Source organism: Haemaphysalis longicornis, unplaced genomic scaffold (genome assembly GCF_048455015.1).
Source record: "Haemaphysalis longicornis isolate Haplotype H1 unplaced genomic scaffold, Haemaphysalis longicornis Haplotype H1 scaffold_6, whole genome shotgun sequence".
Taxonomy (NCBI): domain Eukaryota; kingdom Metazoa; phylum Arthropoda; class Arachnida; order Ixodida; family Ixodidae; genus Haemaphysalis; species Haemaphysalis longicornis.
Genome location: NW_027526407.1, coordinates 51,823,045 through 51,844,383, shown reverse-complemented (window position 1 = coordinate 51,844,383; position 21,339 = coordinate 51,823,045). Strand labels below are relative to the sequence as shown.

General features: G+C 47.2%; 2 protein-coding genes across 8 annotated transcripts in view; one reads left to right on the top strand and one right to left on the bottom strand.

Annotated features, from left to right (window-relative positions):
- Positions 1 to 1,414: 1,414 nt before the first annotated feature.
- On the bottom strand, positions 1,415 to 15,959 carry LOC144142652 (uncharacterized). Of its 2 annotated transcripts, none has more exons than XM_077674304.1 (9): positions 15,808 to 15,959; positions 14,927 to 15,113; positions 13,936 to 14,188; positions 11,677 to 11,745; positions 5,958 to 6,184; positions 4,780 to 4,954; positions 3,461 to 3,840; positions 2,636 to 2,976; positions 1,415 to 1,649 (listed from the first exon to the last, which is right to left on the bottom strand). In XM_077674304.1, exons 2-9 carry the CDS (start codon positions 15,095 to 15,097, stop codon positions 1,532 to 1,534), a joined length of 1,734 nt encoding a protein of 577 aa, XP_077530430.1. In that variant the 5' UTR covers positions 15,098 to 15,113; positions 15,808 to 15,959; the 3' UTR covers positions 1,415 to 1,531. The 2 variants fall into 2 exon arrangements, with proteins under 2 accessions (XP_077530430.1, XP_077530431.1); XM_077674305.1 differs by lacking the exon at positions 15,808 to 15,959 and adding an exon at positions 15,664 to 15,758.
- A 192-nt stretch (positions 15,960 to 16,151) lies between these two features.
- Ehbp1 (Eps15 homology domain containing protein-binding protein 1) overlaps positions 16,152 to 21,339 on the top strand; it is a 58,983-nt gene continuing 53,795 nt past the window's right edge. For 2 of the 6 annotated variants that reach the window (XM_077674303.1, XM_077674302.1), the window contains exon 1: positions 16,152 to 16,664. The gene's annotated coding sequence lies outside the window, so the exon portion shown is untranslated. Of the gene's footprint in view, positions 16,665 to 17,060; positions 17,247 to 21,339 lie in introns of those variants that run through there. The other 4 variants (XR_013317020.1, XR_013317018.1, XR_013317021.1 and 1 more) reach the window with 3 other exon arrangements.

Sequence of the window (21,339 nt, the reverse complement as noted above, 5' to 3'; positions counted from 1 at the left end):
CATGCTGAACTTTTTATCTAAGTGCTGATTTTACCCAGGCTCAACAACTGTACTACAGACCAGTCATAAACCTGTTACCAGTAAAAGGTAACAGTGTTAGTTACAGGTTACCTAAGCTAAAAAAGTGACTCTTGTTCAGCTACTGTGAAAAAGTAACTAATTTTTTCGTTACTGTATAATACGAAGTCTATTTAATATGAATGTGCGAAGGCATGCAGGTAGTCAAAATTTCTTGTGGTAAAACTCAAGGCAACAGGAACCTGGTACGGAGCACTCAAGCCTAACACTAACAGTTGTGTACGTCTCATTTTGATGCATCAACTTTCTTGCTAATGCACCCTTGGTGTCGGGAAACTTATTTGTGAAACTCATTGCAACTTACGAGTTTTCTAAAAGTTGGAATCCGAAAGCTTCCCTCACTTTGGAGGCCTAAATGCCAGTTTCTTTTTGTGTGTGTGTGTGTGTCGCTCGACTCAAGACAAAGGAAAAGTTAAAAGAGATCACCTTGAAGACTGGCCTGGCCTCTAACCTTAGTGTTCTGCAGGGAAGGCAATCTTTTTAGTGACCTCCTCTCCTAAACTGCGGGGGAAGCCGTGTTGTGGAAAGGTAAAAAGGTGGAGAGGATAAGGAAGGAAGAAAGTCCGAAAAAGTATCAAATGCGAACTGTACGTCGGCTTTTAATGTAGTCTTATTAACATCGACTTAATGTAGACTTATTGGCATATATATCCAATAGCTGTATACAAAGCTATTGGATTGCTTTGTATAAAAAAGGAAGCAACTGTACCAGTATTTCCATTTGCAGTTACTGAGTAAAAAAGTAATATCCGCTTACATGCTTTTACATGAAAAACAAAACAAAGAACTTTAGCAAAAGTTTAGAGAAGCGCAAAAGCTTTCCGACACCGAAACTGGTGTGAAAAGCGCATCGAAACCTTTGCTGGAAGTGCGTTCAATTGATCGTCCAAATCGCACACCCAAATCGCAAACGAAAAACGAACCCATACGGCGATTTTTTGCAGACAAAGTAAATGCATCTACAAACGATGTTCAAATGTATACTGGTACGTGCTTTATGAGATAAAGGCATACTTTTGTACACCTTCTTCATTATTGATGCGTGTATTGTCTACTGTTACTTTTTCGTGATTTTAATAACCATGTGTCGTGTCCAGAGATCTTATCAGAGCTTTTCGGTTGATTAACTGGTCTATGGGAAAGTGCGCTAGTTTTTTGAGAGGACGCATTGGTCCCACTAAGAAAGCTTTCGCTGTAAAAGCATTTACAGTGACCATTTGCAGTAATCTTGGAAATTACATCGAGTACAACCATTCGAAGCCTTCAACACACTCACACGCCATTCTGAGGGCATGCGTTCAAGAAAAGAGTAACTCCACCACACCAGACCGCAGTGTATGAGGAAATTGCGGTGATTCAAACACTCGATTTATTATGTTACAAAAGGGCGGGTGCGTGCTGTACAAAAAGTGTGGGTTGTTGTATGTACACAAGATTGTTATGACGGGCGCCTTCACGTCTGCGCCGGACTTGCTGGCGGAGAGTCGCCGAGAGACAGGATCCCCTGGGCTGTAAGGATCTTGCCGTGCCGAGTCTTGAGATGCCGCTTGTATGTGTTTCGCGTCTTGAACCTGCGGGCGAAAAGACGGCAACCTCTCCTGTTACTTCATCTCTCTACTGAGATCATCCTGTACCTGTATGCAGAGTTCGAAACACATACAGTCAAATCCCGCTACATCAAGGCCCGCTTCAACGAAGAATTTCCAGTTCCGTGTCAATGGCTCATAGGAGCTAATGCGCACAAGGTTCCTAACCAGTGAACAACTTTCTGAGGGCCATTTCGCTTCAAAGAAATTTTCATGAAGGCAAATTTCTGTATATTAAGCAACTATAACTGTCAAAATTGTACATTCGTAACATTGTGGATATGTGCAGAGTCACTGCTGTGATATGTAGAACCAAAATTTTAGTTCTAAATTAAGATGCTTCATTAGCATGGGCCAAAAAAACCATGCCAGTTTTAAACAGGGACTTCTTCCAGCTCGCATAATATTATAAATTACGTCAATTTTCCTCTGGATGAATGGTGTGTTTGTCAGCTTTACACAGGGTTGGGGAAATTCTCCGCGCTGGTTTTATCATGCATCGCATGTCGCCATCCGCTGTTATAACGAAGCAGAATTATCAGCAGAATCGCCTTCAGCAGTAGTAATCTCATGAACGAATACATCCGTCACTGCCTGCCCTCAGCATTCCTACCGGCATCTTCAAAATCGCAATTGACCTTGAATTTTTTTCCGTCTCGGCGAAAACTTTCGGTACAGGACACCAAATTATTTTCACCACCCAGTTCAAAAAAAGCCAAATTATGCCACAAGCAAGTGCGTTAGCCCCTGTACAGCCCTTCTGGTTACTTGGAACTGTTAGGCACTCATTCATCACCAAACGTACACCTTTCCACAGAGGTGGGGATCATAGTACATTACAACAAATTTCATTTGTGCCCACTCTTGGAACGTGACAATGGCAAGGAAAAGCAGTGGCGACAGGACTGGGACCTTGCGGGCTACCCAGTAGCCTTGGTCGACAGATAGAGAGAGAAAGGAGATGCCCTCACCTCTGGTTGCAGTCGGTGCACTGGTAGGGGGTCTCCCCGGTGTGCCGGCGCAGGTGCTCCTTGAAGTGGCTCGGGTGTCGGAAGTGGCGGCCGCAGTCCTCACAGGCGAAGCGGCTCTTGTTGTTGTGGATGAGCATGTGGTAGTTAAGGCTGTGCTGGCGCGTGAAGGTGGCCTCGCAGATCTTGCAGTTGAAGGGCTTGATGCCCGCGTGGCTGCGGTAGTGGTACATGAGCGTCGCCTGCGCCGTGAACACCTTCGTCTTGCAGATCTTGCACACCAGGGGGCCCCGCTCGTCCCGGCGCTTGCTCCGCAGGGCCTTGATGTGCTTCAGCGCCAGTCTCTATTGAGAAGGGGTGGAGAGAGAGAGGTTAAGGGCGTCAGCACCCAATCCGCTTGTGCTCAGGCTTGCCTTGGTGGCTGAGGTGCCAAGATTCGGACGAAGACTACAAGGCTGGCTAAGCCTAATTTTACGCCTTGCCGCTAACTGCGAAGACGCTGCGCGTGAGGTCTCTTGTACGATAGTGAGCACATGCGCACGACGACGTGAGCGCCCGTGCGAAGGGCTCTCCTACGATACTGAGCGCATGCGCAAGCTTCTTTCGTGTGTTGCAGTGGCCGCTATCACGTGCCTTTCCATTGTAGGGTGGGTGTTGCGACAACTGCGCGACATCACGCAATAGCGTTCCTCGCGAGTAGTTCCCAGTGCGCACGAACCGCGAACTTACGGCCAGTAACAACAGCTCCGCTGTTAAAAACCATTCTTCCTTCGTCAAATCCCACCTTGACAAAAACAACGGGCAAGCCACAAAGCCCTCACTGCTTACCCTCTCAAAACTCGTCTCGGCAACCTGGGCGGTTGCCCCTCTCCGGCCCAGCAGTCGCGCCCGCCCCTTTTGGACGGACTGCTGTAGGTGCTGCTGCTGCTGTGGCCTGGCGTGCTCTTCCTCCTCCTCGTCCTCATCCTCATCTTCGTCCTCGTCTTCGTCCTCCGAGGACGGCATCAGCGGGCTCGGGCTGCGCCGTCGCGCCTGGCCGCCGGCGCCGCTCGGGGTGGTGACCTCGACGACGGAGGAGGTGTTTGGGAGCAGTGGCACGTAGACGTAGGGGAATGCGGGCGTGGCGATCACCGACTGGCAGGGGACGCTGGGACGCCGCTCAATACAGTCCCCGCACCACTCCTCCATGTCGCTGTCACCGGAGTCATCTGCGGACAGCAAAGGCCGTCGTCAATGTGGTTAATGTGGGTTCAAGGTTAATGTAGTCATCCTTATTTAAAGCATCTGCAGCTTCTAACAAAGCTCCGCGAAGGCACTCTGCATGGTACGAGAGGCTGTTGTTCCCGTGCTTGTTGTATTTCTGCCAGAACGTGACACTGATGGAACAAAGCAAGCAAGCTCTGCCACACGACGCTACCAAAGCTATGTGCCACACTTTCACAATACAAGCATACGCCGAATGGTTCGTACATGCAGATCGCCTTTACCATGTATCGCATATCAATGTCACCCTCACCCACCCCCCACCTTGTAGAGTTCCCTCCACCACTTCCAGTAACCAACTAACCCTTCCAATGCACGCAGGGTTGGCAACCACTGAGCTAACAAAACTGTAAACATTCGCTGGGTATTTTACTTGGAGGTGTTCAACCGTTTTCTTTAAGTACCTTTCAATGAAAATTGGGAAAAAGAATATTGCGGAAACTCGCAAAATAGAATTGTCGGATGTGTAAGCTGGTCTGCTAAAAGCCAAGCTCCTTTAAAGTTGGCTCCACTATTGCACACAGACGCACTGCTCAGAAGACATTTTTTCAGATGTAACCAGAAAATATGGTGGCCCTAGGGCCTTTCATCGACACATTAAGCGTAACAGGCAGACAAACAAGCTTGCTGACCGAGTTGACATATCAAAGCTACGAATTAAAGAAAAACAACCAAACACCGCAGAGAACACTCACAGAAAGTAGTAGACTAGAGCGGACACCGAGAGAGCGGACTAGAAGGCAGGGAACAAGCTCAAGAAATGACTTGCACAATCACAGAAAGGGTTGAAGGGGAGGGGGGTATCTTTTTTTATGCTGTACAACAACAAGCAATTGCAATGATTACAACACGGCCACAGGCACAGAGCGTGCGACTGGCCTCACCTGCGGCGGGCGGACACCCGGGGCCCCAGTAGCTGTGGTCCCGCTTGATCACCTGCACCTCCCAGTTGTCCCGGCTGCCCACAAGCGGCTTGTCCTCCCTGGGCAAGCTGTTCTGCGGGGGCTTCAGGGGGGGCACCTTGGTCTTCGTGGCCGTGGTGAGGGACTTCACCGCCAGCTGCAACAGGAATCCAAGAGCGGCAGTGATTTTTCCGCCTCAACTGGCAACACCTCTTTCAAAGAAACTGGAAGAAAAGTTGACTTGCTGCAAACCTTGCAATGCCTTGCATTTCGTTTGTGTTTTGTTGCCCCACCATCTGGCTGCACCCAGCTGTCCAATCTGTGTTCAAAGTTCTTTGTGCGTGCGTGTGTGTTTCGCACAGGCTATCTCATTTGACAGAAAGAGCGTTTCGCCCTGTCGTCACTACACTAGAATGTTCTTCTTTGATCTTCTCTCACTCTAATTCGATGGTTCCAGAAAGAATACCACAGACAGATAAATTCTCTAAAGGCAGACGCTGCAGCATTTGATTTACTAGCGCTCGTCTGTGCACGCAAGTTTGTTGATTGCTTCTTCACTGCTTGTGTTTTCGTTAAGTTTAATGTGGCGCACAAGTTCGCTCAAATACACGCTTGTTTCTACAAGAACATCGCTTCCGTCTTCACTGGGTCACAACATGATGAGAGGTGACAGTTAACATTCCCGTCGAATGCTCCTCGCCTTTGTATCCTGGTAACTGTCAGATCGCCAGCTTCCAAGAACGCTTCACAACTTGGACACCTAAAGCCTCGCAACCAGACCCCTTATCTGAGCCTCGGAAGATCCTTAGTTGAACGATGAAAGCTCAAGTGGAAGTAGCAAAGACGCCCGTTTGTACAAGATTTTAGCGCACGTTAAAGATCCCCAGGTGGCCAAAATTAATCCGCAGCCCTCCACTACGGCGCGCCTTATCACCTGTGTTGCGTTGGCGCGTTAAACCCTACAATCAGTCGTCAATCAATCAATCAATCAACTGGAAGCCCCCTGACCACTGAATAATGTTTCACCAACCAACAACACTCACATGAGTGCCGTTCAGTACTTTATCTGCCTCGATACGAAAGAAGGCAGCGAGCACATTGAAACAAATTTGAGAACAAATTTGCCTCCTGAAAAGCAAGTAGGCAACAAAGACACAAACCTTGAAAGGAGGAGGCCTGACACCCTTGGCTTCTAGCTTGGGAACAGCAGGCTTGGATTGGTTTTTGTTGGCTCGAACCGGGGACTTCTTGCCGGCCACGGCTGCTGCCGTCGGAGGAGAAGGTTGCGCAGGTGCGGGGCCATTCACCCGCCGCTCATTCTTGATGGTCCCGACCGGCTGCTTCTTGGTCGGAGGGCGTCTGCGTTTCCGACTGCCGCCGTCGTTTTCTGTGCGTAGGGGGAGTAAACAAACAAACAAAAAAAAAACTCAGTACAATTGCGCCAGAGTAATGCGACGAAACAAAGCCAGCTAACAATGACCAACTGGAAAGGCCACGCCTCACTAATGCAATACCGCACCACTTACCGTATTTTCACGCATATAACCCGCACCCCCACTTTCAGCTCACCGGAAAAGAAAAAAAAAATCCTCGCGTATTGCCCGCACATTTATTGCAGGAAAGGCTGCACCAAAGCTACTGCTCAAAGCAAGACATCACACACTATGTAGACAGAAAAAAGCGTATATTTGGCATGTAGAATACACTGCCTGCAAGGTGAAAGTCACAATTCACTAATAAAATCCAGTTGTTAGAGTGCGCTCGTCCTTGTTTTTGATTCCTTGTCCTTGGTATGTTTTGCACAATCGCTGCCATGGAAGGCTTAGTCAGAGTTACTGCGTAGGAGCTTCACGGCACAATGTGCATTGCTGTGAGGCTGCACTAAAGGATAAACCCCACGTATTTATTATCCGCATTCCTACTTTGCCACTGAAATTTTCACATTTTTGGCGCGGGTTATATGCACGAACATACGGTATTGGCCTAATACGAAAAGAACGCAGCATCACTGCACTAGACGAATTGGAAATATTAATCGTTAATGTAAAGTCCCTCCGTTCTTTCGCCACAAAGAACGCGAACTTACCGGTGAATCCAAACCCCGTGAGTTTGCACTAGAGTAATTTGATATTAATGGGTGTTCAATCTGCCATCACAAAGAGAAGGTAAAGGCTGATGGATGCTGGAGCCATTGGTGTGCCAGGAACAGAAGGTTCTCACAAACCAAGAGAGAATGTGTAGTATGTCGAAGCATCAGAGGGCAGCCTTGTCCAAACCCCCTCTGCGACCCAAGAATGCCTTTCCCACTCCACATAAGTACAGAGCATTTCCAAGTACAGCAAAAGGAGGATGACAAAAGCACTAGTTACTATGCGTAGAATTCTCGAGCTTTTATTAGCAATTTATACGCAGGCCCAATGCCTATTGTACAGGGACCTTATCATGAGTGGCTTACTTTCTCCTATCAAGGACGGGCCTTTTTTTAGAAATGATTGATGCGGGAAAAAAAAAAAATAAGCAGACCAAGCAGCATTTGGCAGCAGTTTTTTTTTTTTTTTTTTGCAACCAATCTTGGCGAGAATTAGAGGATAAAACTGATCGCCTACGAAGTGACTGATAAAAATTGAAAAAAAAAAACGGTATTTTTCACATAAAAGCTACGACCGCCGAGATGGCTGCTGCAAAACCCAGGCGCGCGACAATCTCAGTTCGACAGTTTTTGGTTCCTTCCCACACAACTACAAAAAAAAAAAACAACTAAACTAATGACCACATTACCGTCCTGTTTTTTTTTTTCCGCTAATCTGTCCAACTTCAAGTAATCCACTATTATTTAGCGACCGACGTTCTGAACACGCATTTAGGCGACAGATTCACGTTGCTGTTACCGGTAAAGCTCTAATCCGAGGGGGATGAAGCGCTAGAGCAGACTATTTCCCGCGTCCACTTCAAATTCTCGCAGCGCGCAATCTTCTCGTCGCTTGCAATAATAGCCGGTTTTTAGTCGCAACAACGTACAACCCCGACGCGATTAAAAAGCAGAGCAGACGCGACGTATCCGCTGCGATCAGAGCGAATCGCGAGGGAAAACGAGGGACCACTTTCACTTACGTACGAAGCCGAACGTACACCTAAGAGCGCTCGTAAGTAACGATCGTCTTACCTAGCTCCCTCAGTAACAATCGAAGCTTGTCCGCCCGATCCGGAGTAACCACTGGGCGCGCCGCTGAACGATCTCTTTACCGCGCGGAACCAGCACGAGCAGCTTGCATCTTCGCGCGAGGCTGTGCGCGCAGCCCGCGACGCAGCGAGTCGGCATGGCGTTGCCACCGGCGCGCAGCCGCGAAAAAAGCAAAATCGCCTCCGTCTGCGACGCAGACGGCAACGCAGCTGCCATCCCACGTTTCCGAATGGCGTACTTTCGCTCTGTTTTGCAACGCGGGACTGCCGCAATTTCTGCCAACGTCCCCGTGGGGGCCGCCATTTTCTTGTCACGTGGGCTTTCCACGACGCGCACGACCCGAACCGCTCGAACGGCGTATTAGTCACGCCCGTTACTGTTACTCAAATAAAGAAGCTAAAGTACGTTCTACAACCTGCAAAAATCAAAGTGAGCAAATAAACAAAAAAAACCGAAGCGGCGCTGTGACGTCACGGCGCGCGCCCGATGACGTAAATCTCCCGCGCGAATTTCGTCGCAAATCTGTGGAGTTGAAACTGCTCGACGGGCTACTATCGTTATGCTACCTGCACATGAGGCTAAAGCAAGTTAAAGATCTTCAATAATCCAGTGACAGCACCATTTTATTCCCCCGTTTTATTAAATGACGGCACAAGTTGCGATTCCGTTACTAAGCCTCTCGTGAAAATACCTAGATGGAGAAACCAAACACAAACCGGCAGTCTTGGAGATTATGTCTGTTGCACAAGTTTGACAGACCTTTGTTTCAGCTGCCGCGACCAACTAGTTTCGATTTTCTCAATACAAGAGCCAACCCAACACGAAAAATTTGTCAAGAGGCAGTTTCTGAATGACTTGAAAAAGGAACGGCCTGCCTCAACCGGCCCCAACAAGGCACTTACTCTTAAATGTTAGCCTTGTAACATTAGTGCTGCTGGCGCACCGAGTACGATCCACTGAAGAAGTGGGAGAAATAATTTTCGCCTCCCCTTTACAGACATTACCTTGACCATCGGGCATCAGAAGCATGGGGATGGGGCACAGCTTTGATGCGAAAACATTGAATGGCCCATTGAGCAAAAAGTTTGGCTTTGGCGTCCGTAAACAGTGAAACGGCTTCCCAACTATGCGTCTCTGAAGCGTTCCGTAGCACGCGGTGTTCCATAGCACGCGATCATACTCAGCAGTAGCGAAAGGTGACGTCCATGCCAGCACACCGCAGATCAAGTAAGGGAGCGGAAGAATGCAACTAGGCGAGTAAACCAACAGGCAGCAAAATACCCCATGGCCATCAACTCTCCTAATACCTGGTGGCAGGAGCGAAACACGTTGGAGACAGAACGAAGCCATTCAAAAGTATAAGGCAGGAAATCGCCAAGCAAATCGTCTCAATTGATTTTAAGGTTTAACGGGCCAACGCAACGCAGGCGATGAGGTGCGCCAAGTAGAGGGCTCCGGATTAATTTTGACCACCTGGGGATCTGTAACGTGCACCGAAATCTCGTACACACAGGCGGTTTTGCTTTTCACCTCCATCATAAAAGCGGCCGCTAGAGCCGGGAATAGAACCTACGTAAGCAAATCGTCTGAAGCGGCAAAAGGATGAGGCTCTTCGAGAACGCAAAGTGAAGCAAAGTGTCTCATGCATTGAATTGAACACACAAACTGCCTTTGCATTCAGAACCTTTAAGAAGCGCTTAGGTTCCTTAGACTTTTTGTTTTAAAACAATGTTTCGAGAAATTGCCATGAGAGGAAACGCACGCAAGGTTCTCTAAATACTGAGGGCAAAATTGTAACCATACCAGCCCGCGCTATCTCCATCACAAACTGCTGGTGAATTTGATCATGAGCTCAATGGTTTTTGACACGAAAATTGCACTCAATGCAAGCAGAGGAGTGCAATTACAAGCACGAAAAAACTGAGCTAACAGATCAGAGTGCTTCAAATGCCTCGTACAATCATGATTATAGCACAAAAACACAGACAAGAAAGGCCACAGATGTCCTGTCTTTGCGTTTATGCCACAATCTTGTACAAGCAACTAGCCTAAACTTTAACCTTACTAAGCCTTGTAGGGTTCGCGTAAAAAATAAAACAAGCGGGTCAAACTGTTTCGGGGTGCTGCGAGAGTTGATCATTCATTTGGTGGTTCAGTGGATAAAATACTTCCCACGCAAAAGATACGGGTTTGAACCCAGGTTTGGGTAAATTTTTATTTATAGTTATTAGCTTTGACACAATTTTAAAATTGTTTTTTTGGGGGGGATATCTTTTTTTTAATGCATACCTTGACACAACAGTTAGCACTGTTCAAGAAACACCAGCTGCAACACGCCAATTTCCTCCTGGTGAGGCCGTTTTGGAGCACAGTTAACTGCAAAATTTGCAGGCCTCTACATCAATAATTATGGGACAAAACATGCATTAGAAATCAACACAAAGGGCAGTTCGTACATATTTTTAATTACTTACTGCATTGCGTAAGTACTTTTAACAAGATCCATTCAGAAAAATACTTTTGCGTGCGCCACAGTAAACAGGGTCCGGCAAGAAGCACAACATGAGAACTGCTCGTTGCTGTTTGTCTTGGGCTGTTTACTGAGGCATGCATAGACAGGCAAGAGTTATACCCATGTAATACCCGTGGTACATGATGACATTATTCGGGTGAGTTGTGCTACAGCGAAAACGCAAAGGGTAATATTAAATGTGTTAGGCATGATGGTGATAATGACCAAAAACATAAATGCACTCATATTTTAGAAGCTTTTAACGTACAGAAAAATGTCTTACGCGGGTCAAAAATGTTTTTTGTGAAAGAAAACTGTATGAGAAATAGTATTTTCTAAAAAATGGTGTGAGCCGTTTCTAAAAGGGGCTTCAGCAGCTGCCATCGCGTGCCAGCAGTAGCCAAATCAGAAAAATGCAAAACGACAAGTAACACAATGTTTTGACTTTCGCCGCTGTTTTAGTGAACCTCGTTTTCTTCAGAATTTCGCCACCAAGAGTGCACAAAAAGTCGTCTTATTTGAAGGTTCAGCTACGTTTCCGCGTCAACACTCTGGTGCTGACGGCTTCGTTAGTTTCATTTGGTACTCATCGCGCTCAAGAGTAGGCAGATTTAAGGCGTTCGTGAAGGCAGATGAGTTGTGCAAAACTCCTTAAACCAAAAATGACATTAGAGCTAATGGCATTAGATTTTTATGTATACCAGTGGATTAACGGCATTACAACTTATGGCATTAAGCACTTAATGTCATTTTTCGTGTATGTGTGGCACAGGTATTGTCTGTAGTTGCACAGCATATGATCAGTAAGCTTGTGTAATATTACGTTGCATTCTCCCTGCATAATAAAACAGATATAATGGCACACAAGTGACTGAGCAAACCCAATAAGGGACGAAACACAATCACCAAGCAAATGTGGGCGACTAAGTGGGACATGTTCCGCCTAAACCAGGACGGCTAGTCCCCTCAATTGGATCTTTTTGCAATTCATAACAGCTACTATGGCGAGCGCTTCGGCATCCGAGTGGTTGAGCGAAGCCTAAGCGGGACAAAACACCATCTCCAAGCAGATGTGGGCGACTAAGTGGGGCATGTTCCACCTATATCAGAACGTCTGGCTCTCCCAAATAGGACTACAATGTCACATGAGCACTACAAATGCAGCTTGCAATGAGGGAAGACAAACCTTGGAGACGTCTTTTCCGGGCCTGCAGTGGCTCTGCCGTGAACGGTGGCTTGCCCTGTCTTGCGGGGGCTGCGTAATAAAGCACAATGAATCTCCCTTTGATCTGTTGCAAAACTGGCTTTGTATAACAACTTTCACAGATAAATACAAAAAGGATTCAGGTAGCTGAATGGACAGCACTTAGTCAACTTCCTCGAGGGGGTGCTCGATGTGTTGGTTGTGAGGCAAAATACTGAAAACAACCAGTTTTGCGCAAGGCTGCTAGTTGCACTGCTCACTTTAGAAGGACACTGAAGTGAACCTTCGTGTACGGCTGCGCTGCATCGAATGGTCAATGTTGAGCACCCTCTCATTTCAAAGTTCGAACTGGGGTTTTACATGCCGAAGCTACACTGTCGAGGGCTACGGAATATTTTAGACCACCTGGGGATCTTTAGCATATGCCAAAAACGGGGTTCACCATGTGGTTTGACCTAAACATTAAAATTTCCACGTTCAGTGTAAATGTGCTCGCACATTTTACTAAATTTAGTAAAATGTGCTAAATTTAGCTCGCACATTTAGTTTACTAAATGTAGCCGTGCGGTTGTGCCAGTGTATGGTCAACGCCGACGTCAGCAAATCGGCGAGGACAATGGAGCAAGGGAAACGGCACTTGGGGCCACTTTCCTCGTGGCACTGTTCACGTTTTTGGTACTTTGAGAGGCACACTTTTCTCCAGTGCGAGAGCATGTAAATTGGCTGCAAAAACTCGCAACACGCTACATCCTGTGTGCTCCAACATGCTGAAGTAGCTAGATAGTGTTCGCATCTCTTTGCAGTGGCCCCAAAGAAAAGGCCCCCTGTTTTTTTCATCGTTAAGGGATTCGCCACCCAGGAGGAAATGTAGCTGGTCCCAGCTGTTTTATGGTTAAATACCCAGCGGGGACCACCTAAGACCAGCTGGGCCCAGCTACCATTTTCTCTTGGGCAGGATTACCAACTCTTGTGGCATTATAAGTGTGAACTAAACTCTACTATGGCACGCACTCAGCCAGCCACACGTTATGCAGCAAACAACAATACACCTCAAAAGGTTACAGCATTTCGACAATCCCTTTTTACAGCCCGCCTGTCCCGAACATTGAGCACTAACGCGGAATTATGCCGATCTTGTGTGCCCGAGAGGGCTTCAACGTTTTCCCTAAAAATTCCACTCATTATTGCCGAAAGGAGCAGCTTTCTATTTGGATATAACAAGCAATGGGACTCGTTTTTACCTCAGGTTTTGTATCACACATACCTAGAACCACCGGCCAAGGCGGTTGTTTTATTTTCTCATGTTGCAAGACCCACAAACGTGTGATGAAAACAATGACTGTTAGCAGTAGCTTCCTCTTTTTTAAATGCAGCAAACATAAGTAAAAGACAACAAAATCCCTTTACTCCATAAGCACTATGAAGAGTCCAATTGACATGCTACCCGTGGTTCTATCTCTTAAACTCTTTTTATCTCTTTAGTTCTATCTCTTTAGTAGAGTCTGTTTTCTGTGTACATTATACATGTTTTTTTTCTTCTGTATACTTTAAAGACTTGCAACCGAGTTATGCTGCGTATACAACTGGGTAAACAAAAACGCCAATAATTGTTTAAAGGAAAAAGCACAGTTGTTAACTGACAAGATTTAGGGGAAATCCTCAAAGAGGAGTAAGTTTCTGCAAAGGAAAATTTGACATCCACCTCAATGCAGCCGTACGGGTACAAAGGAAAGCAGTACAGCTTTCTCAGAAACTTCGCAGTTGAAGAAAAATTCGTCCTGGTCCAGGATTTGAACCCGGGGTCACTGCCTAACCAAGGCAGTCACTCTACCAACTGAGCTAAGCGGGAGGCTAGCCGTTTGTAGTGCGAGAGCAAATTGATCAAAAACTCGAAGTGATATGGAGAGGTGTTAAATGACCTGTCCATCTGTTAACACCTGTCCATCACTTCGAGTTGATCAATTTGCTCTCGCGCTACAAATGGCTCGCCTCCTGGTTAGCTGAGTAGATAGAGCGACTGCCCTGGTTAGGCGGTGGTCCCGGGTTCGAATCCTGGACCAGGACGAATTTTTCTTCAACTGCGAAGTTTCTGAGAAAGCTGTACGGCTTTCCTTCGCCGCCGTACGGGTTCATTAAGGTGGATGTCAAATTTTTTTTCGCAAGCGCAGTTGTTGCAACCAGCTAACAATTGAGCTCTTTAAATCTAGCCGTAGCCAAAGACAAATCATGAATTGTGCTCACAGTTGGCTTCGGCCAGAAGTTTGGCAATGTGCGCCATCAGGTGGGACTTCATCTGAAGACGGGCCTTGTTCTCATTGCCGAAGCTGGAAAAGGTCTCTGAACAGACGTTCGGCATGAGGTAGCAGCGATAGCTGAAGATTCGGCGCATCTCGTTGCTGGTGAACTCGGAGAACATCTCCAGAAGCATTCGGTCTGACAGAATGCGAATCTGGTCCAGCACAAGAGCGTCTGCTTGCAATGCTGACTTCCGCACCTGAAAAACACAACGTGGACGTAAGTTAGGGTTGCAACAAATAATACAGTTTTTGTCTGGACCTAACGCATTGTACTTTTCTAGTGACATCCTTGATTCGCCAAAGCAACTTTTCTGATGAATTTCTTTAATCAGTACTGAATTTAATACAGCAATTTTCTGCGATCAAAATAGCCAGGTAGTTCTAAAGAACTTGCAGGCAGAATTCATCTCCAATTAATCTTTCAAAATGCATGGTAGAATCACTCACTAAATGACAGCTTCGCGACAAGGAACGAATTTTAACTTCGTTTGCAACTCCTGTTTTTGTTTTTTGTGCTAGTGCTTTAATCCATTTCATTTACTTGGAGCTGTAACCGTTCGCAACTTTTATTTTTATTTTTAAGCTGTTACTTTAATTCGTTTTATTCACTTTCAGCTCCATTTGCACACATAAAAAACGTCGAAAGAATTTGGAAATAATACTGAGAGCCCAGCAAAAAACGGAATGCAGCGCCGTAGCACCATTTGCATCAGCCATATTGTCCCGTTAAATTCTTCGTTTTTAATGGCGTAACGTTGCGCTAGCGAAACGCGCCCGAACCCCGGCTGCGGCATAACTACACACTGGACGCTGAATTTTCAAGCACACCCAGCTTAGGTCGCGCACAGTTCAATTTAAATGACACGAATTAGGCAGAAAGCGAAAGTGGCACTTCAGCCCTCACTTTCGTCTGCAACTTCGCGCGCCGCAAATACCTTGTGAGTGGGATCATTGGAAAGGGCCGGGTCGCTCTTCAGCGTAGCGGAGGCAACTTCGGCCAACATGTCCAAGAGTGGCACTGAGCCGAAGTTCTTTTTGGAGTTTTCCTCGTCCATCTCGGCGGCTCCACTCCCGTTCAGCGCTTTCCGCGCAGTGCTGGGAATCATAGCGCACTGCCTCGGTCTGCAATAATACGAGGAACATGTGCTCTATAAACGACTAACTCGCATAGGTTTGGCAACTTGGGACATCAAAATGCGCTTAGCAGTAGCGCTCTATAGTTGCCGCCGCAGCAATGTGCGGGCGGTTGCGATGACAATCATCACTGGCGGCGAACAACTGCGCGCACTGTGGTGCAGACGCGCCATGTCTTCTGCATGAAATTCTAGGCCTAGAAAACAAGCAGCATTAGGCCTAACATTCTTTCAGGCTCGGACCAAGCTTGCGATTCGGATCAATCCCAAAGCGATCGCTACGCTATTCATGCTCTCGCAAGCAGGCGAGGGTCAACAATTAATCGTGACCGCCTTCTGAGAGCCGCGGACGCAGACGACGAAGGTGATGAGCTGCTATTTTTCGAAAGCAGACATATAGCAGTCGACACACACAAACACTCTACGTTTAAGAGATTGCACGGAGGTACCCCGCCAATATACAAGCAAAACGTAAAGCTAGCTCACAAAAGTTGCAAGTACTTTAGCGAAACGAATCGTCACGCATCGTAGAGACGTACACTTTAAGCTCAGTTTGCTAACGGTTGGCCTCGGAAACAACGCCATCGTCTGTCATGCTCGTCTGCTATCTTGGCGCGCGTCAGTGCCGCCCGAACTTAGCACAAATTCTGTCGGCGTGTCGTCGAGTAGAAAAAGCGCCTCACCTTTAAAAGCTCCTTCGCATCAGCGTAATCACATATTTAGAACGATATAATCAGAACCGCGTTATATTGTGTTTAAAATGAACGATTCCACAACACTTGTTTCTTTCCGGCGGTGGTGAATTATGGGAAGAGCTTTGACAGAAGACGGTAGTCGCTCCAAGACGAACGAAAGTCGCAGTGAAAGTGCTTGTGCAAAAAAATTAAAAACATTTTTTTAAATAAAATTATTAATGCATAAAAGTGTTTTTATTGATTAAAATGGTAAAATAAAATGTTTTGAGTGTGATCAAATAATCATGCGATTAACGCTTAGCGTAGCGTACACGCAGGGCATTGCGTCACTCAGTGAGCAAGCCACTTCACCATACATCCTTTTCATACTTTTTAAGCGTTATTGCTAATTTAATTACGCTTGTTGGGAAGCTTTTTCGCTTTGCTAGCGTAATTGTTTGTTTATTATTGCTGTCAGATCGGCGCTGCTGCGGTTTGTCAAGGGGGTTCCCAAAATAGCCGTAATGTGACGACACCGTGCATCGGTGCAGTTCTGTTTGTTGTTTGGTTTCTCCCGGGAATGTACCCCAAGGTGGTGCCTCGACGCTAGCGGACGACAAGAATTCGGTGCGGAAAATATTCTGACAGCGCCGCCGACCGATCCGGACATCTGTACACGACTGGTGATGCGGACTGAAAGGCGTGCGCGAAGTGCTTGAGTGTCATTTTCGGGGCTACCCCACCTTCGGATCGCCCATTCAGCGCTGTCTTCTTCTGCCTATTCAGACGGGACGCTACGATCTTCCACCCACGCGTCGAGAGATCTGCGTTCTTTGCGTTCATGGGAAGCAACGCCAAACACACGAGTAAGAAACGCGGGCCAGTCATTGTCCGCCTGTTCCCACTGCGTTTTAGCATTGTGTCGCGCTCGTGATTGTTCCTCTACCTTCCTATCGACGTCTCTTGAGTCACTCCTAGTCAATGAACGGACGCTCTATCGACAAACAACGCATTACTGCGAGAAAAGAAAAGAAAAAGAGTAGGGAATGCGTGAGCAGGAACAAAGTAACCTCCCCGATTATGTCTGTCTGCTCATGTTTTTCCTTTTTCTTTCAGTTTCGATACCGTTTCCTCTTTCCCGCAGCCGCGATCTTTGCCCGTTTATCGACGGGTGATGAAACGCGCGTCGCGTCTGCCAAGGCGCTGAGCTTGTCGGCCAGGAAACTAAACTATCAAGAGAACGGGAACCGCCTGCGAAGCGCGTGTGTCGTCTGCACGCATTGCAGATTACCTTGTAACAAAAGTGGCGCCCGGGGAGTCCGTATCGCGTATCTAAAGGGAACGGACGCACTTCTCCTCTCTGCCGGAGAAACAACGGCTCAAGCGTCAGTTCCTGGCTGCATGCGACTTTAAACAGGAACGTCCTTTGGTGTACGCACTGCTTTCAGGTGGGGCGCTTTGGAAGCATTGCACATGGTTCCGCTGCTCTTTTTTGTGATTACGTTTCTTCTTATAAAAGGACTGTCTTGTTTCTCAAAATGCGCTGGTTTGCGGCCATTTATTAGCAGCTTGAACTGAGATAGTTTCAGGGTCGTCGTGCTAGTACGTGCCAGCATTTAACAGCCACAATTCTTGCATGCACAAGGCAAAAAAATGGGTTTCTTGCTAAGTGTGAACATTTAGCAAACACAGGAAGTTTTTGGGGGCCTGAAAAAATACCAGCTTGTATTGCCGTCTCGTAGCACAAAAGCCTCGGCTTGCTTGCTTAGTTATGAATGACAGCTCAAGAAATTTGAGCGTAAGCACGACACGCGCAAGACAAGTGCCTGTTACTCTACGCAAGTTCCCTTGTGTACAACTGCAGTACTTGGATACCCTGTTAGTATCCATGTTTGTTTTTTCGTGTTGTCGTAGGCAGAGCAATCTCTCTGTGGTAGCGTGGGACCTAAGTAGTGAACACGGAGTTTAGGACTCTTTTGTTTTATTCCATGCTATTTTGATTAGGCTGTCAGGCACTTCACTTCAACATTGTACCTTTGTTTTTGACTGCAGTGTCACGATGCGCAGAAGGGTTCAAATGCATTCTGCTTCCTACTCTGCTGATGTTACGGTCAGTTGCAGCGACACAAGACCCGTTCTCGCACACATGGTCATCACAGAAATCAATCTAACTACGTTTCACTGCATTGGAATCGGGTTAGGTTGTGTCATTTAAGTTTCGTAGCATTGGGGACAGTTAACTCAATGCACAAGATGTTTAATATTGTCCCTATAGGAAGTACGTGCAAAAGGAATGACCGTCTAAACCAGGGGTCTCAAACACGCGGCCCGCGGGCCGCATGCGGCCCGCGGCCTCTTCTATTGCGGCCCGCGGCCCTCTCAGGAGTGTCGTGGTTCATTTATTTTTGTTTTTTAAGCGAATGAGTGAGTGCGCACCTTGCTTGTGTCGCCAAGGGCGCAGGTTGCCAGAGACTGCTCGAAAACGCACGGATATCGTCTTTCACGGCTTCGCGTTGCCAGAGCGGACACCCCTCTTTTCCGGAGGCCCTTCGATTCGGGCGCCGCTAAGTCCGGTGCACAATGGTCACAAGCAACTGAGACTTGTGAATCGAGCACTCTACAGTGCGCACAGGGCTGGGCGAGAACGGGCCGCGGAGAACCTCCCCGATGCGTTTTATGACCCTGCGAACGGGGCTGCACGTCACTAATGAGAAGACGGCGGCTTGACCGGAGTTTTCCAGGCTTCCGCGATAGCGCGAAGGTTTCCGTGCGTTGTGTGGTGTTTGTGGATATTTGCTTTCCTGTTCGTCTTTGTGTCAAACCCTTTTACTGCGCTGCAGCTGTGACGAAAAGGGCGCTGCCCCACGTCGGTCTCTAGGTTCGGGCTCCAAAATGCACCCACGTGCGTTTAGGTGCGTGTCGCAGCGTTATTTATGGCCCACGAGAGAGTGACATCTCGCTGCTGAGGAAAAGTCTGCACATTGCCCTTCGAAACTGTACACTTCCAGACATCAAACGCCACATATATGTTCGCGTGTGCTAAATTGAGACGCCAAACCAAGCGCCTATCCTCCGACTCGCACGCTGTTGACAGCACTGTGGATGGTAGCGGCGCCCCAAGTCAATCATGATAGAGCGCACTACATAATTGCGCTTCTACGTGCCTGTCGCTTCCGTAAATGTGACAGGTGTCTTTTTGACCTTTTTGTTTTGGGCAACCTGCAAAGAGCGAAGCTTTCTGCTGTGGAAGTCTAGCGAGCCACAATGTCGTTGTCCAAGCAGTCTGCAAAACGCAAAGTGGACGATCAGAAGAGATGATTTCAGGAGCGATGGGAACTTTCTCATTTCTTCACAGAATCAAGAGACAAGGTATTGTGCTTAGTCTGCCATCAGAGTGTGGCTGTGCCGAAGGAGTACAATGTTCGACGCCACTTTATGTCTTGTCATCCCGAGAAGTATGGTGCTCTTACTGGCAACGTTCGCGAGCACACCGTGACTCAACTGAAGGCGGCGTTGGGAAAGCAGCAAAACATGTTCAAAAAGGCAGCCAAAGCAAGCGGCGAAACGGTATGAGCAAGCTTCGTAATTTCTGAGCTTATTTCCAAATCTTCCAAGCCCTTCACTAAAGGCCTGTTCGTTAAGCAGTGCCTGCTCGAACTTGCGGATGCTACCTGTCCAAGCATAAAAAGATATTCGAGAAAATAAGCTTCTTTCCAAACACAGTCGCCGAGAGAATTAACGAGATCAGTGGAAAGACTGAAAGAGGATTAATCAACCGATGCCACGAGTTTGAAACATTCTGTATTGCAGTTGACGAAAGCACTGACATTAGAGACAAGGCACAATGCGATATTTTTGTAAAGGGTGTAGATAAAAACCTCAACGTCACTGAGGAACTCTTGGATTTAATCACAATGGAAAGCACGACCACAGGGGTGGTTATTCTTTCTGTTCTCGAAAGAGTGGTCGAACACGCTGGACTGCCGTGGGAAAAGTTGGTTTGTTTGGCTACAGACGGTGCGCCTACAATGGTGGGATGCAAGAGCGGGCTTGTTGGTCGATTGCTGACGAAACTCGCTCCACTCGGAATCACCAATCAGTTTGCCGCGGTTCACTGCATTTTGCACCAAGACGCACTGTGCGGCAAGTGTCTGCAAATGAAGAGCGTCATGGAAATTGTGCTCGGTGCAGTGAACTTCATCCGTTCAAGAGCTAGCCACCGCCAATTTGTATCTCTCTTAGAAGCGGTTGGCAGCGAATATGGTGAAATTCTGTACCATACAGAGGTGCGATGGCTGAGTCGTGGAAGAGTGCTGAAACGATTTTTTGAGCTCCGAGACGAAATTGACGCCTTCATGAAGTGCAAGAACAGGGCCATTGTTGAGCTGTCAGACGAAACGTGGCTTCACTCCCTTGCAATCCTCAGTGATATCACTGATCATTTGAGCTGCCTCGACGTTAAACTTCAGCGAAAAAACAGACTGATCACAAAAACGCATGACGGCATTCAAGCCTATCAATTCAAATTGCAGCTCTGGGAGAGACAGATGAGAAATCAGAAGTTTGATCATTTTCTAACCCTGAAGTCGATGGAGAACGTGGATAGACAATCCAGTGATAACTTCGCTAAGCTCCTCTTTGATCTCCAAAGGGAATTTGAAGGACGCTTCCAAGACATTACCAGCCTCGCCGATGAATTCCGGATATTTTCGTTGCAATTTCGGTGCCGGTGGATGACGCAGCGCCCGAGATACAGATGGAACGTCTTGAGCTGCAAGCTCACATTCCGTTGAAGCAGACATTTCAGGACGTGGGTGTACCAGACTTCTACAAGCTTCTTGACGATGCAAGTCAACAGGCTGGAAGGATCATTGCCATGTTCGGAAGCACCTGCTTGCGCGAACACCGGTTTTCCTTGCTGAAGGTGAACAAGTGAGCTCTCCGGTCGTGGATGAATGATGAGCACCAGCGATTGACCATAAGGATCATTTCCGCGCAAGAAGTTCATGCGGATATTTCTTCTCTAGTCGCACTCGCAGCCAAGCGTTGCCAGGCGTCAAGCCAGCATGTTTAGAACAATAACAGCTACGTTGAGGTTTTCAAGGAATAAAGTTTTGGGACTTTCATAAATGAAACTGGCAATATTTTCTCGTCAATTGCTATCAATAACGTTTATTATAGTAAGATACATAGACGCACCTGCCCTGAAGCCTTCTTTGTGAGGCACCCAATCCAGTCACCACATGTTGAAGCATAATCGCGGTACAAATATTTGACATTTCAGAATCGGCGTCCACATTTAAGTCATTCTGGAGATAGGCATCGATATGTGTCTCTAATCCTGACACCCAGTTCCATTCAGGAATGGCAGCGTTATCTGACATTTTCTTAATCATCCCCCCCCCCTTTGCTTCAACCTTCTTCGCTCTCCCGGTCCTTGCGGGGCTAAAATTCGTGACTGCGGCCCGCTCACTGATGTGAGTTTGAGACCCCTGGTCTAAACTTATTTTGTATGTCTGGCCTCGCAGAATTCATAGAATG

Bases quoted from the DNA above. Each gene is read 5' to 3' on its own strand.
- LOC144142652 (XM_077674304.1), bottom strand. From the start codon at position 15,097: ATGATTCCCAGCACTGCGCGGAAAGCGCTGAACGGGAGTGGAGCCGCC. The intron at 3,841-4,779 runs GTGAGGCCAGTC...TGCTGTCCGCAG, and splicing joins CGGGTGTCCGCCCGCCGCAG to ATGACTCCGGTGACAGCGAC. The intron at 1,650-2,635 runs GTGAGGGCATCT...TTTCGCCCGCAG, and splicing joins TGCACCGACTGCAACCAGAG to GTTCAAGACGCGAAACACAT.